At 38.6% G+C, this 13,841-nt stretch overlaps 1 protein-coding gene across 1 annotated transcript; it reads left to right on the top strand.

The window, feature by feature from the left end:
• The first annotated feature begins 262 nt into the window (after positions 1 to 262).
• LOC145766064 (peroxisomal targeting signal 1 receptor-like) lies at positions 263 to 13,558 on the top strand. The gene is made up of 15 exons (XM_082577721.1): positions 263 to 408; positions 1,175 to 1,330; positions 3,117 to 3,227; positions 3,755 to 3,830; positions 4,304 to 4,475; positions 5,115 to 5,387; positions 6,012 to 6,119; positions 6,411 to 6,554; positions 6,816 to 6,886; positions 7,538 to 7,660; positions 8,218 to 8,304; positions 8,623 to 8,764; positions 9,155 to 9,238; positions 9,810 to 9,907; positions 10,079 to 13,558. Exons 1-15 carry the CDS (start codon positions 294 to 296, stop codon positions 10,296 to 10,298), a joined length of 1,980 nt encoding a protein of 659 aa, XP_082433847.1. The 5' UTR covers positions 263 to 293; the 3' UTR covers positions 10,299 to 13,558.
• The last annotated feature ends 283 nt before the right edge of the window (positions 13,559 to 13,841 follow it).

The raw sequence follows: 13,841 nt of genomic DNA on the forward strand, positions 1-13,841 counted from the left end.
ATTATACTGCGATCAGCAACTTCGGCTTTTTTAATTTTTTTTTTTGATCTTTTCAAGATACAAGCTGACTAGCCTATACGAATGGTTCAAGGTAAGAACTAGGTTGCACTCGTCATGTACACAGCCAGTAATTGTCATTTTTTAAGGTTTTATGATGTTTAGGCTACCGTATGTCATTGCGCAATATGGTGCATTAAGTTGTTGATTAACATTGTTGTTTTATTTTCTTGTGAAAATGCATCATTGTTAAAATTTAAGCTTTGCTAATTGATTGCATATACTATATCGACATTATGTCTGCGAAAGACTTAGTTGCTGGGGAATGCGGAACCTCAAACGCATTGGTGCGAGCAGCAAACCATTTAACTAAAGATCACGCTTTCCGAAATGAAGGGCTACACAGAGTTGGTGAGTTGTAGTTTCATAATTTGCAATCGTTTATGCATGAAGTGATGCAAATTTATTCACATACAAAAATTTTGAAACGGAAAGTGTGATTTTGATGTATTGTCCACCCATGTGTGTGAGTCTTTATAGCCGAAGGTTTATCCTTTTATATCACCCTGTTGTCATATGTAATTATTACTATTTTTCATTGGGTGTCAAGTGTGTTACAAACCTAAGTTTTGTGACTGCCATTTTTTCTTGTACATATATACATTATAAAATAGCTTATGTCTTCTGCGTTATGTTTCCTGCTTTGTTCAATCATATTAAACATATATTTCAGTGTTTGTCATTTTCAGCCATGATTTGTTCAGTTGGATTAGCGCCTGTGTTCATAAATTAACAAGAACAACAACACATTTTAAGGACTGTTCTATGTGTTTGCTCAGTGGAATCTAGTGAATGGAATAGTACAGTAGTTTATAGGCAACCACTTCAACAATCAAAAACTTCATCATGTAATACTCAGTAACCGAAGCCTGTGTCAGTGGTTCAGAGCCTCTACACACAGGTATGCAAAACTGCTGGGATTAAACTTCTACAAAAACTTTCTCAGTCTGAAGACAAAAATTCCCACAATTAATTTATTTTGCAACTATTTACACAATACTTTGCACTCCATTTTTTTATTGCTGAATTCTTCACTACGTTTGGCCCTTATATATACTTTTTTATAGTTTAACAGTTTTAAAGACTTATATATATATAAAATGTTTAACACTTTTAGACTTTGGTCATGGAGAACAAGGATTTGTAAATGAATTTCTCCATCAGCAGCAGCATCCCCAGCTTTCCCATCCTCCTACTTTTCAAATGAGCCAGCTCTTGCACCAAGTCGAAGCACTGGAGCAACATCCTCCTCAACTTGCAGTCAAACCACAAGGTACACCAATGTACTGTTGTTACAAGTCATCCAAGTTATGAACACTTACATGCTGTTGCAACCCCTCATTGCAATGTTTTTCCTGTAGCATGATAGAAATGGCGAAGTTGCATAACAGTCAGTGTGCATAGGTTTATGACTATAACAGTTATACATCAACCATATAATACTCATTACTTTCTAAAACCTCTACAGCCTGTTTCACCCTAATAGGGATATCATCAGAACGTCTTCTATTTGAGTAATGACCATATAACAGTAATAACTATATTTGATGTAATTTGCTCTGCTTGGCATTGAGCAATTTTGGAGCCGGCCCTTTCTTCACAGTAATATTTATTGTTTAACAGTTATATCATACATTTAAGTTATTTTGGCAGCCGATTGTAGCATCGAATAGACAGCGATAGACACGTGTTTCGCCCATGAGGCTAGGCTCATCAGTATCGCACCGTATTCTTGCCACTTGAGTAATCGACCGCCGCTACACCGTTCTGGTTAGCGAAGCGTTACTGCTGCTCGCTGTGCTAGTGAGTAATCAGTAGGGCCATTTAAAGTCATTAAAGTCATATTTTTTTCTACGCATCAGTAAGTCATGAAATCAATTTTAACGCAAAAACCGCATCCTTATGAGGTATATTAAGAAAGTTATGAAGTCATATAGAGTCATATTTTCCTGGTTAGGTCATAAATCAGCTTTTTAAGTTATATAGTCATATTTTTGAGTTATAAAGTCATACCGTTGTAATTGTATACTTTAAATAAAAAGTTCTGATTGAACAAAGGCAAACTGTAGGATTAGCCTACATAACACTTACAGTCACAAACCTATATTTTATGAGGTCACACATTGCATTAAAGTGAAAGAAATAGTCAATGCATTGGAAGGTGAAGGAGTTATTGTAAAGAGCGTCAAAAATTCAGTCAACGATCCAAAGTTGACTAGTCAGTTAACAGAAATATGCCTCCACTACAACAATATTTCAAACTTAATACTCAAAATGGAAAGTTGTACGTACACCATCAAAGAGGCCCATGCTGATCTAAATGCCCTTGATTTCGGAAAAGATCCGCTTGAGCTCAAAAATTACATTAAGAAGCAATTGGACAAAGACGATGTGAAACAAATTATGGAGCTACAAAGACAAGACATTTCACCAGCGCTTTATGCAAAACTGCAGAAGTGTCAACCCACATCAGCGTCTGTGGAGCGCTCATTTTCCTTACTAAAGTCATTTTACGTCCAAATCGTAACTTCAAAGACTCTAACATTCCACACTACATGAAACTGTACTACAACAGTGGTTTAAAATAAAAATGGATGTGTATTACTGTTATGTTGCGTATGTTTTACTCTTTAGTTCTGTGAGTGACGTTGTTCGCATGTAAAAATAAACGATTTTTACATAAAGTCATATGAAGTCATATTTTCCAAAAAATAAAGTTATATTATTGATTTTTTAAGGTCATATAAAAATGGCCCTAGTAATCAGCCTTGTGCTGATAGCCGGGAAGAACGCCTTTCTTCACAGTTATATCATACATGTTAATAATGCAATGAAAATTTGTTTTTAGACTTTCAAGAAATAAACAGGTTCTAACTTTTAGTTTAAATAACATGAAATATTGGAATGAATTGCTGATGTTGTGGCATTTTACCCCAAGCGTGTTTTTGTCAACTCTTTGGGTCGATTTCATAAATTGTTTATTTGTGTCAGTTAAAATAGTCATTTGTTACTGTTAGGTTATTTATTTTGTTTGGTTATCACTTTTTGTTGTCTTTCAGGTTTACATGACCATGGAGTTGCAAGCAACTGGGCACAAGAATTCACACATACCCATGCTGACGTTGCTCATCACAACCATGATGGGGCGTGGGAAAAAGAATTTATGTCAGGTTTGCTATCTGTACATTCATTTCAATTCATTCATTTATATCATGCATTTTATTGCATGATAGCTAAGTTGGCTACAAGTTTTTTTTATCAAGCAAAAACATTGATATCAATTTAAATCAAGGGTTTCAAACTAAAATTGCCCTGAGGGCCAAATGAATACTTGAGAATCAACTCGAGGGCCACAATTCGTTTTTTGCACTGCAAAAAGTTAACCTGTCTCCCTGGCCCGTTCTGCCATTTTAAATTTTGCGGATGGGTGTTACAGTCCACAAATTTTTGATCCAAACTCTCTTTCCATAAGCACCTCGACTCCTCAGCCTGGCCCCTGCAACCTAAGCTAGTGTTTTAGAGTGAATATACTGAATATTAGCCTATCTTATAAAGTGAATAATGAATGAGAGTGAATTTTAATTGTTAATTGGTTGAAAGTGCAAACATTTCATTATTTACCATTTATTTCACCACCAAACAGTTCAAACAAATGACTATCAATTTGTTCTTTAACTTGCTTGTATCTGTGTTTCAGCTCATATTGACGCTCAAGGAGAAGAGATGGTCCGTCAGTTTTCCGAACAAAACGCGCATACGGGGAGCGATCAGTGGTAAGGCTGATAGCGAATTTTGTAGAATGGAGCATGTTTTTGTCTTCCATTGTCTGATTCATTCAATCATCATCATCATTTTCAGCCTGTGAGAGCCCTCTGCAGAGAGCTTCATTCAATGCCGACCGCTTAATAAAATGTTTAATATTTCAACTGCTAATTTCTATTTATTGAATGCTAACATCACTTCACTTTACATGAAACCATGTACCACACATGATGAGAGGCAGCAACCGATTCAACTAACATAGATGCGTTTTTGTCGTTGTTGTAATGCTTGTATGTGTGGATAGCTTTGCTTGTTTAAATCATACTTTTAGGAATTATTTCTACATTTTACATTGAGACAACGACATTAAAGTTGATATAATCTCAACTGCAGACTTGTTCGGCAACAGCATTTTGCACCTGTTGCTATGGGTTAGGTCTATTCGAAAACAGCGTGGTTGACGAAGTTTAATGGCATGTTGCAGGGTTTCTGAGTTCGAAGACAGCGCTCAACCTGAGGACGGAGCGATCAAAGTAGCTGCGCAGAACCTTCTGGACGGAATGGCGAAGGATCCTAAGTTAGCCTCCACGGAATTTGCCAAATATGTCAATTTAATCGCTGGTGGAGAATGGGCTGAAGAGCTTGAACAAATTCAGGTTTATTGCTTTATCATTCCTACTAACTTGATTTGCTTTATTCAAGCTGATATATTTCATCTTAGATGTGTGGTCGTAGTTATAATATGCTTAAAGTAGGTGGCTGAAAGAAACGTTTAGTTTAAATTGACGGGAAGATTGTTGCTATAGGTAGGTGTCGAACCAACGTCCTTTCGATCTTCAGTTAGACACTCGATCACACAGCTATTGGTAATGAGTGAATGGTGTAGATACTTGGCCTACGAGATACAATTTGACAGCAACATACAAAATATGTGAAATTTCAACTCAAAAAGCCTCTTCATGTCAAAAGTATCTTCAGATCTCATCATGTAGGATTCTTTTCAGCTTGCTTCCGTGCAGCTTAGAGATCTTCTGACTTCAAGTGGGGTCTCCCGTGCAGATTGCAGTCCTCCACAACACTCTGTCAGCAGCATCTTCTTTCTTCACTTCCACTACTTCCGTATCTTCTGCCACACAGCCGCTCCCATCTTCTTTTCTGCCTTCCTCGCTTTCTTTTACCAACTTCCAATTGTTTCATTCTTCCGCCAATACAATAGTGACTCAAAAAGCTTGTTAAGTTATGAATTTTCATGTTTAATTTTCGGGTTCATTGAAGTGATGTTTTTTCGTTGGCAGAAATCCAATGGAACAAATGAAGACAAAACAAAGCAAACGAATCCATCAGCAACGTCTACTAGTTGGAGTGAAGAATTCCTCACGGAAGCTGGGCCATCGCCTCAGAGGTGGGCTAGTGAGTACCAGGAAAATGTTGGGCCGTCGACTTCCCAAAATTGGGCCAGTGAATATCAGGAAGAGGTGGGGCCTATTAGTCCATCATCTTCCCAGTTGTGGACGGACGAATATTCGAAACAGCAAGCTAAAGAGACAGAGAAGGCCGTGCCAAATGAAGTGAGTTAACATTTTAATCAACTGATCATCTGTTTGTTCGTACAGCGCTGTACTGTTGTACTGAATGTTAGTTTTTGTGCAAGCAAGCAACACACGTTTCAGTCAACTATGTGGAGCTGTGGGAAACCCCCTATGGAGTAGCCCACAACTTACACATGAGACATTAAATTTTTATTGTTGTTGTTTAGTTGGTGTACATTTTACGCATCACAATTTTTTATCCATTTTTTTCTTTCATTTTTTGGTCAATACAAACTTGTGTGGAAGGTATTGACCTACCATTAAAACAGAAAATTCATGACAATAGATTTAGACATAGACTTGTTAAGCCTGAAATGTATCAATATAAGCACCAAGCATCCAATAAATTACATTTCCTTGAAATAGCGTCTAAATCGCCCACCATGTACCTAAACGTCGTTTTTTGCAAAATAAGGATAACTCAACACAACAAGTTTAATGTCACCCGAAGTTTATTTTTCTCGCATTGAGGCAACCACGGTACTTGGGGTTGCATTAATCTTTACCTCTATTTACTGAAATATAATTAAAGTGATCATACAAATAGTACGACTTGGGTCTCGTGACTCGTTAATTCATCTCAGAAATCATCATTTAATCCAGCAGGACATGGAAGAGTATTGGGATAGGATGAAGAGCATGTTCCTGGAAACAGCATCCGGTCAGGAGGAGGGATGGGTGGAAGACTTTGAGGAGTCCAACATGAACTCGGTATGAGAGACTTTAATTCATCAATTTTAACTAATCAACCAACCAAATCACTGTCCCGATGACTTTTGTCTGTTTCAGAATTGGTAGACATGAGTTGAATGTCCTGTCAGGTCTCAGAAAAGTCCTTAAAATTCAAAAACGGTACTGCACCCGGTTTCTGCCTGAACTTTGTAGAAAGTTCAACTGTTTGAATTAGAATCATTGAAAACTTGTCTCAAACCGAATTTTCGTTGATAAAAAAAAACGAGTTGTATGTCAAGCTACATATTTTTACAACTTTTCTGCATACAGGTTTACTCATTCAATGATAACAACCCATTCAAAGACTTGGAAAATCCATTTGAAGAAGGACTGAAGCGTTTGCGCTTGGGAGATCTTCCCAACGCAGTACTTTTGTTTGAAGCCGCTGTGCAAAAAAATGAAAAACATGTTGAGGTAAGGCGTAAGGAGATTCATTGAGCAGATGTAATAACTTGCTTGTATTCTTGAATCACCTATGCTCCCATGCTGAACAACTATTGCACGTGTTGCATCCAAAATATAAGTTTTTACCTCAATGCCAAGTAACGACCATACGATGTATTGTATATAGCCTAATTGCCTACGCTTGCTGAGGAGGATTCCATTTCTACCTTTTGTGTTTCATGCTTGTGTTTAGGCGTGTGACGTCATAACCGCTAACACGTTTTTATTTAGGCCTGGCAACACCTTGGTACTGCGCAGGCGCAGAACGAACAGGAAAAACCTGCAATAGAAGCCTTTCATCGGTATGTGATTACAGGTTGTTACCTACATTAGTATTTTAAAAAAACGTTTCTGTCCTTGTTGTGTTCCAAGTTGTTTTTTTGTCGTATCCAGGCTTACACCTGGTGATTGAAGATTTAGATCTAGTGAAAAGGAAGGATGGAAGTCAATCTTCGTGTCCTCCTTCAAGCATGCTGTTACGTGTCATGTCTTTGACACAAGCGCATGCTCTTAAGCGGTGTCGAACTGGCGCCATTTCGAGCATTGTTTCAGAACGTGATATTTTTATACGCTTCAACGGCCTGAACTGTGAGCAGTCACCACTTTGTGATGTTCGCCGTTTCCGAAGATGACCAATGAGACTGAAATGAAGCTTTTTTAGTGTGGGCTATGGTCAGTATAGACTACATGAGTGCGGAGAGCAGTCACCACTTTGTAGAGGTCAGTTGTTGAACAAACATCAAGCCAGTGACCATGTGGTGAGAACCTGGTGCGAGATTCAAAAGGACGTCGGTTCGAAACCCATTGAGGCTATGTCTTGGCAAGACATTCTGTCACATTTTAGGTGGACACAAAAGTTTTTTTTCTTGCCTTCCTTCCCAACGTAAGCAGACGTTGAATCAACGTAAAAGACGGTTGATTTTCTGTCACCATTGACGCTATTACGACCACAGATGCCTCGAACTTGATCCTGAAAACCTGACGGTCCTCATGGCGCTTGCTGTGAGCGAGACAAACGAATCGATGCAAGTTCAAGCGATCAGAACCTTAAGGAAATGGATCAACGTCCATCCCATGTAAGTAGCAGTTTTATAATTTCAATGCTTTAAAAAAGTCGGACTGAAGGAGGAAGATGCAAGGGACAGAGTGAAATGGAGAAAAGAGATTAAAACAATTGCTGCGAAGAAACAATCGGCCACCACCACTAGTGGGGAACAAACCGACGATGGATTATGATGATGATGAATGCTGCTGTTTCTAAATTCCTAATCATCAGTTGCATGGCGCTGTTTTTTTTTGTTTTTTTTATGACGCAACAAAGTAACTCCCAAAACGACAAAATCCGTTGATTTACATTGATTCAACGTCTACAGACAGACGTTCATAGTGTACAGACATTGAGTCAAAGTAAAAATGACGGATTTTGCTGTCTGGGTCTGCACCATTGTATCTCAACTTACCCCATAAAGATTTATTTATGTTTATAATCATCACAGAAGTAACGCTGCATAAAACAAAATCCATCCTAATTTCATCGCATCTCGTTAAGGTGGTTGTAATTGAAGTCGTGATGTAAGATATTTCTAAATCTGGTTGGCGTTTTTAATCCTGGAAGAGTTTCTTTTATCGCAAGGTACAAACACCTGACAGCGGGCCCTCCCAATCCCGCTGAAGAATCGAGGAATATTCAGGACTTACAGTTTGGGATGTTTGCATCAAGGTAAGATCTCTAGCTATCGAACAATAGTCCCCGCCAGCTAAATTCGTCTTTTTTACATTGATTCAATGTATGCAGATGTTGAATCAATGTAAAAAATGTCGGATTTTGTTGTCAGGGGTGTTTCTTGATGTAGAAACCAGCACTGGTGGACGCATGCTATAAATTAGGAAGAGTGTGAGGTGGTTAGCACCACTAAAAGTGGGATAGTTTTTCCATTTTGCTTTTTACTTCAAAACATGCGGTGAAAACGTGATATTTTTTACCTTAATTGTATGTACTGTGATGAAACACGTCATTTATCACGTGATTATCTTCCAGAGAAGATTTTCAAGAGGTGAAGAGTTTGTACTTTCAAGCCGCTCAATTGAACCCTCATAATGTGGACTATGACGTACAGACAGGACTGGGAGTTCTATTCAATCTCGGAGGAGCCTATGACAAGGCAGTCGATTGCTTTCAGGTGATTGACACTTTCAATGTTGTGCGCTACTGCAGCCATGATAATTTATGCGATGCAAAGGTTTTGTTCAATTTCTTTGTTTTTTTATTGAAGCTGAAAAAGTTTTCTTTGATGTAGGCTATCCTTTAAAACAATATGATAATTATGTGATGGCTAATTGCAACAATGTGCTAGTGTACAACAAGGTGAATATTCAAATCACCCAACTAGTGCTAGTTTATACTGAATGAAAGTTATGGCATTCGCCGATTTTTTCCCGTTTGAGGTTTGCTTATTTTCAGTTGCTTAAAAACGTTGAATGACGATTTGAGTCGCAAGAGGCTATGATTGTCTTATTCTCGAAACTTTTATCTGATGTTGAGGGGAGTTACTTGACGGCATGCTTTGCAGGCGGCACTGACTGTCCGACCAGACGACGCCCTGTTGTGGAACAAGCTAGGTGCTACGTTGGCAAATGGAGACAAGTCGGAAGACGTGAGTATAGATTATTTTTAACAAACTAAGTCAGATGCCCTTCAAAATACTTTTAGTGTTAAAGCAGTGTTTTCACAGTAAACTTTTTCCATATTTGCGGTACAACCGTACTTCAAAGTTGTTCGTTTGACGCTTATCGTTAGCGAACGGCTGTGGCTTAGCAAAACAATAAATTAATCACACACCTGAAGGTTGCCGCGAAAAACCATTTCTCGCCTTCTGTTCACTCAATGTGAGCTCTCACTGCCGCAACGAAACAGCCTTAAACAATTTGAAACATAGTGCACTTGTTTGTTTACCTGCAGCAAGCATGAACCTGCGATTGGATAAACTCTTCAAAGCATAACGAATTTTTAAAATCAAGGAAAGGTTTATATCTATCGATTTCCATCGCTGCTGATGCCACATTTTATGATTTCTTCAACAATTTCTCGTGTTTTATAATTTTTGCCTGTGTGCTTCGATTGTTGACTTCTGTAATCTCCCACAAATTTTCTCTGATCATTAACTATCCCAGAGTTGATGTGATGTTTGTTAGCAACTCACAAGATAACCTTCCATCTTTCCACAGGCCGTCCATGCTTACAGGAGGGCGCTTGAGCTAAACCCTGGATTCATAAGGTCGCGATACAACTTGGGAATCAGCTGCATCAATCTTGGTGCACACAAGTAAGTTTAATACGTTGCATAAAGCTGGAGAGTACTCTTGCATGCGGCTTATTCTATTTCTACCATTTCATTTTTTGTGCGCTGCGCTTTTTGTATGGTGTTTTTAGACATTCTTCAACAGAAGAGGACGCTTTGCGGCAATTTTCATTTATTTTATCTCGGTTTTGCCAGGGAGGCTGTGGAGCATTTTCTGATCGCCCTGAACGCCCAGCATCGCGGGAGAGGACCCCAGGGAGAGAAGGGCCAAATGTCTGAGAACATATGGACCACTTTGAGAATGACCCTATCCTTCCTTCACGATGATGACGCTTACAAGTTGGCTTATCAAAAAGACGTAGACGGTTTATGTGCGAAGTTTGGTGTGCCTGTTGATGCTAGCCCATCAAATTAACGATTTCACTGTGACGTTAATCAGAAACGTGTTTTCCGTAATGCGACATTTTAAACTCGGAATCCTAATCTGACAGTTTTAATCATGTCACGTCACTAACCCTTGTCCTTTGTGTGTTAAAATTCCTGAGTTTAAGTTATCGCAAAAGACGCGACACCGTTATTTTTACGTTAGAATAGCTTTATTAACGAAATTTTCTAGGAAATGATTGCCTGTGCACTTCATTCTATATGCAACCCCGTCGTGACATTTGCTTCAATAATTTCATCTTGACCAACAGGTTGCGGCTGAGCGAGAAGTAATCTGCTGATTTGGCAAATCGATAGCGGCTTAGCAGAGCACTACTTCGAAAATACATGTTTTCAAATAGTTTTAAATCTTTTCTGGGTTTTTTGTGATACAGGGTTTTTAAGATGAAGGTCCATCCCAGAATCGTTTTCAAACTTGTAAAAGGTTACGGAGCAAAGGGGTAGAAACATTCATCAATCTTAAAAAACGAATAAAGCGCGAAAAGTAAAAACTGACCTCATCATGTCGCAAACCTTTCAAAAACTAAATTTTAATCTTCGTTTTGACTTTGATGTCAATATTTCAGCCTTCATTATCATTTCATCATCAAATAGTGATAACAAATTTCATTTTTCAGAAAAAAAATTAATGGTGTTGTAGTAAATTTAATCTTTTCTTTCCCTACGGAACTTGTTTAATTTTTGTTTTATCTATTCGACTTTTTCCTCTTGTCATTTAAAAGTCTTTGTACCCCTGGCGGAGAACGCAACCTGTTCCTATTGTAGCTGCCACCTATTTCTGGGCGGCAGTGAATTTTCTTTCCACATCAACCTACTGCAGGGGTTCTTAAACTGGGGTCCGTGGACCCCCAAGGAGTACGCAGACCAGTTTTAGGGGGTCCATGAGTGCCCAATGAAAATCTTGTGTATAATTTCATAAATGGATTAAATTTTTCAAAAGAAAAAAGATTAAGTTCAAACAACTACCCTATCAGCACTATCAAACATGAAGCCACAATTTCATATTCTTGTTGAAGACAAACAGCAGCATTCTTTACATTAATGAAATTTGATCAAAGATATTGAAAAACAATCTACATTCGCCATTTCTTTAATTTAATAAAACAAGAATTTTGTTACCAATTTAATTTTATTGCGATATGTCCAATTCATGCTGATGAAAAAAGTTTCTCGGACTAGACCACAAAGGGGGTCCACGTAAACCAAATTTTTTTTAGGGGGTCCGCGTTAAAAAAAAGTTTAAGAACCCCTGACCTACGGGCTACAAATTCAATTTGTATCCACGACTTTATTCTGACGTCAGTGAATTTTCCAGCTAATGAAGCGCTGATTGTTGCAGTTGTGCTGTTGTTTTAATTATGCCACAGATTGTGGTCGTCGTTATGTTCAGTATTGTGATTTGTGTGTTGTCGTAGTCTTGTCTCATGTTTTTGTACCTGCTCATCCACTTACCGTGTTGTTGGGTGGTTGTGCGTGCTATAATATTTCCTTGTTGGTAATTTCTTCCGCTGCCACAATTGTAAAATTCTACTGCAGTTTTTGTGAGACTGCATTACGTACAACGCGATGTATCTGTCATTTAGGACAACTCATTTGACTGGTATAGGCCCATTACCTTTCATGAGAGCGGGTTTGTGGTGCGTCCCTGACTTAGTTTTGCAACTTCACAGTGTAGATTTTAACGATCTGTTTAAGCCTGATGCCGCGAGTTTTTGTTGTGGCAATATCGAATTGCACGAGCTTTCGGAACACAGTTCCCTAGAACACAGTACTATGACGAATGGTGTTGAATTCAGTGAGTGGTTCTTTCATGTGGCTCTTTGGTTTAGCTTGAGGCTGCCGGCTGTTGAGTTTCTGTGCTGTTAGGCGCCATTGCTGTGAAATTTTGTTGAATCAGTTGTTAGTAGATTAGGTGACGTAGTTCTTCCCTTTCGGCACGGTTGTTGATTTTTGAATTTTGTCTGCTTATGTAGATGACCTCTTTCAAACGTTATTGTACCGCGTCATTTCCTCTGGCAATAATTTTAAGTTCAAAGTCGGCGTGGCACTGTTATTGATGATCAAAGACCGAACTTTTATCTGAGCTAAGGTATTCTTTGATGCGGGAGTGGTGTGGGCGGATTCACTGAATTCAACACCATTCGTCATAGCACATGACTAAGGAACTGTGTTCCGAAAGCTCGTGCAGTTCGATATTGCCACAACGAAAACACGCAGCATCAGGTTTAAACAGATCGTTAGAATCTACACTGTGAAGTAAGCAACGATCATGCTGCTAAAAGCGAAACTCAATCAATTAATTTTGCTACTTTGTCATTACATACAAATCTGACTTACCGTTGCCAATACCAGCTGCATTAGCTGGGATGGAAATAACACCATCTGCCTCTTTGCTTGAAACCCTTTCAGCTCACATTACTTGCAATACAAAGGGAGGTGCAATTCAATTACAACCCGGTTGTTACTATCAGCAAAGAAACTAAATTCTCAAAAGCGATCACACTGATGACAGCATCTTTTTCTTTTTAACAAAGTAGTTGTTTTTTGCAAAACTTTAGGTCAAACTGTGAAAGCCAAACCAGACTGACTTATTGCAGTGTTGCCATACCTTCTATCCCGTTTATTGTCGCATATATGGGATGCATAAGGATAGAAGGGTCAGTACTTGGCCGCTTGTCAATGCCAATATGCTTCACGTTCATACAAAACGTGATGACGATGATGTCTAATTTACTTTACGCAACTATTCAGACGTTTTTCTTATCACTTTACTGAAAGATTTTTATATGTGATTTTTGGATTTAAAAAGATGCATTATGTTGATGATTTTTTAACTGAATGTAATTTCAGCGTCCATCTGTGCTCGAAAGGTTGTTAGCTCGACACTCTGCGAGAGCGTATGGCTGTGAAAAAAAAAGATTGGCTTCCATACCTGTCTGTTCACTATGTCTACAATCTTTCACCAGCAAGCAGGCATAAGCCTGGCTTTGAGTGAATGGGAGCAAAATTTGTAGGAGACTGTAGAAATGTCACATGGTGCCTTCAAATGGTGTTATTTTTGTTGTATTTGTTTAAAAAATCTTTAGTGAGTGAAGGACATCATATGATATTTCAACAGATCTTACCCTTGATGGGCGCTGAAAGTTGATTTTTCTGCTACCGTATTTCTTTACCGTGATCCGGTGGCAATTTTACGCTCATTTAATATATTCGCAAGAATTACAAGTAGATGCAAATACCTTCCTGTTGCTTGACTGTGAGTCTGTTCTAATTCGCACATACGAATACAACATGACAAGTTGTTTATCAGAAAAACAAAGGGAAGAGCAAAAAATGGGGACTGGTAAAAACAGCGAACCGTCGACTAAAAGGTGTGGCACATAACATAGGCGCAGCCAAAGTGGCCATGCCCCTCCCCCCGGCAATTTCTAAACTTATTTGTGAATAATTTTATTTCTAGCATTTTATGAGCAGACGGTCGGTCATTAGGCCCAGTGCTGTGTCAAGGGGGGCC

This window comes from Aplidium turbinatum, chromosome 3, assembly GCF_918807975.1.
Source record: "Aplidium turbinatum chromosome 3, kaAplTurb1.1, whole genome shotgun sequence".
Classification (NCBI taxonomy): Eukaryota; Metazoa; Chordata; class Ascidiacea; order Aplousobranchia; family Polyclinidae; genus Aplidium; species Aplidium turbinatum.

Coding starts and splice junctions, on each gene's coding strand:
- LOC145766064 (XM_082577721.1), top strand. CDS start 294: ATGTCTGCGAAAGACTTAGTTGCTGGGGAATGCGGAACCTCAAACGCA. Junction 6,887..7,537: donor GCAATAGAAGCCTTTCATCG/GTATGTGATTAC, acceptor TTACGACCACAG/ATGCCTCGAACTTGATCCTG. Junction 7,661..8,217: donor TGGATCAACGTCCATCCCAT/GTAAGTAGCAGT, acceptor TTTTATCGCAAG/GTACAAACACCTGACAGCGG.